This window comes from Arachis ipaensis, chromosome B09 (genome assembly GCF_000816755.2).
Source record: "Arachis ipaensis cultivar K30076 chromosome B09, Araip1.1, whole genome shotgun sequence".
In the NCBI taxonomy this organism is placed as follows: Eukaryota; Viridiplantae; Streptophyta; class Magnoliopsida; order Fabales; family Fabaceae; genus Arachis; species Arachis ipaensis.
Window position 1 is genome coordinate 136,880,635 of NC_029793.2, and position 1,606 is coordinate 136,882,240.

The following is a 1,606-nucleotide window of genomic DNA, read 5'->3' on the forward strand; positions in this document are numbered from 1 at the left end:
TTGGGTACCCAGAATTCTGAAAACTCAAGTGCAAATACCAATTAATACCGTCAAGGGTCACATTTTAAAAACGAACTGAATTCACTAATTCACTTTAAGCAATTGGGCACTCCGGAAAATACTCAAAATCGAAAATTTAATAATAAAGGTAGCATTTTGATGAAGTGAACCAACCATGACGACAGCGAAGAGACCAGGCTCCCAAGACGGAGGCTGAAGCGGTGGGGACTGAACAAGCTGCGTTGCTGGTTGAGGGTCGGAGAGAGCTTGGGCAGTGTCAGAGGATTTGGGAGGGAGGAGGGGTAAGCGAGGAGAGAGAGTGGGTTGAAAGGAGAGAGAAAGAGAGTGAGTACGAGAGAATGGGAAGAAAGTGGATTGAGAGAATGGGGTTTTCGGGCTATGGTTGGAAATTGCGCAATGGGTTGTGAAGGAAGTGCAGATTGTAGAAAGAGATGCAGCTGCAGAAGCCATTGTTGAGAGAGAGAGAGAGAGAAAGAGAGGCTTCTGGCCTATCCTCTATATTCCTATCCGTTTTCTATTTACCAGAACTACTATCTATGTTTTTCAATTAAAAAATTATATTTTTTACTTTTAAGTTTTTTTTTTTCTTTTTTAAGACGGATGTGAGTTATGGGCTAATTTTTTTGTAATGGATTGAAGAGGTGTGTTATGCATGGTTATGGAGAGTTGATGTATTTTTTATGGATATGAAGATAATTATTTTTTTTTAAATTAAAAATTATAAATTGGAGGCTCAGATTTAAGTAGGGGTAGAAAACTAAGGGTCAGATTTTGGATAGAGTAAAAAACTAAGTCTCCATTTTGGGTAGGGATAGAAAACCGATGGTAAGTTTTGAGTAAAAAAATAAAAAAAAAATCAAAATTCTTCAAATCGAATGGTCCAATTTACATGTTTCAAAAAAATTTTAACGTTAAAGCACAAATCTAAAGGTCAAATTTGTAAATTTAAAAAAAAAATTATTCTATACAAAAAAAATACATCAACTCTCCACATTATTTAAAAACACCACCACAATCTCAATAATAAAAATAAAAAGTGATGAGTTATGAGGTGGGAAGAACATTTTTTGTTTTTGATATTAGAGTAATAATGTCATTTTTTTAAATGTGAACGTATTATTTTTAAATGTAGAATTATTTAATTTAAGAAGTAGAAATTAAACAATTTAATTTATAAAAAGTACATAAATTGAATCGTTTAATTTATGACGGATATAAAAATTGGACTGTCCAATTTATGAGAAATACATAAATAGAATCGAGAAAGTTTTGTTAAAAAAATAAAAAAAAATTGAAATACAAAAATTAAACCGTTTAATTTGTGTATCTTCCATTTTTTTAAAAAAAATTACCAAAAATTATAATATTAAAATATATCACTAATTTTAGTTCCATTAAAAAAAAAGCTATGGGAAGAAGGCAACAATGTTTAAAATTTGATCAACTGTTGACTTTAAATTTGATTGGATTATGAAATTTGGGTGAGTATTCAAATGAAAATGTTATGCAAAAATAATTATTAAATGATTAGGTAAATTAATATATTTGATACCTACTTCATATAATACACAAATTAAATTGACAT

At 30.2% G+C, this 1,606-nt stretch overlaps 1 protein-coding gene across 1 annotated transcript in view; it reads right to left on the minus strand.

Annotated features, from left to right (window-relative positions):
• LOC107619177 (50S ribosomal protein L21, chloroplastic) overlaps positions 1–562 on the minus strand; it is a 2,054-nt gene extending 1,492 nt beyond the window's left edge. The window contains exon 1 of the mRNA XM_016321417.2: positions 175–562. Coding sequence (XP_016176903.1) covers positions 175–471 — 297 coding nt within the window. The 5' untranslated portion in view covers positions 472–562. The remainder of the gene's footprint in view (positions 1–174) is intronic.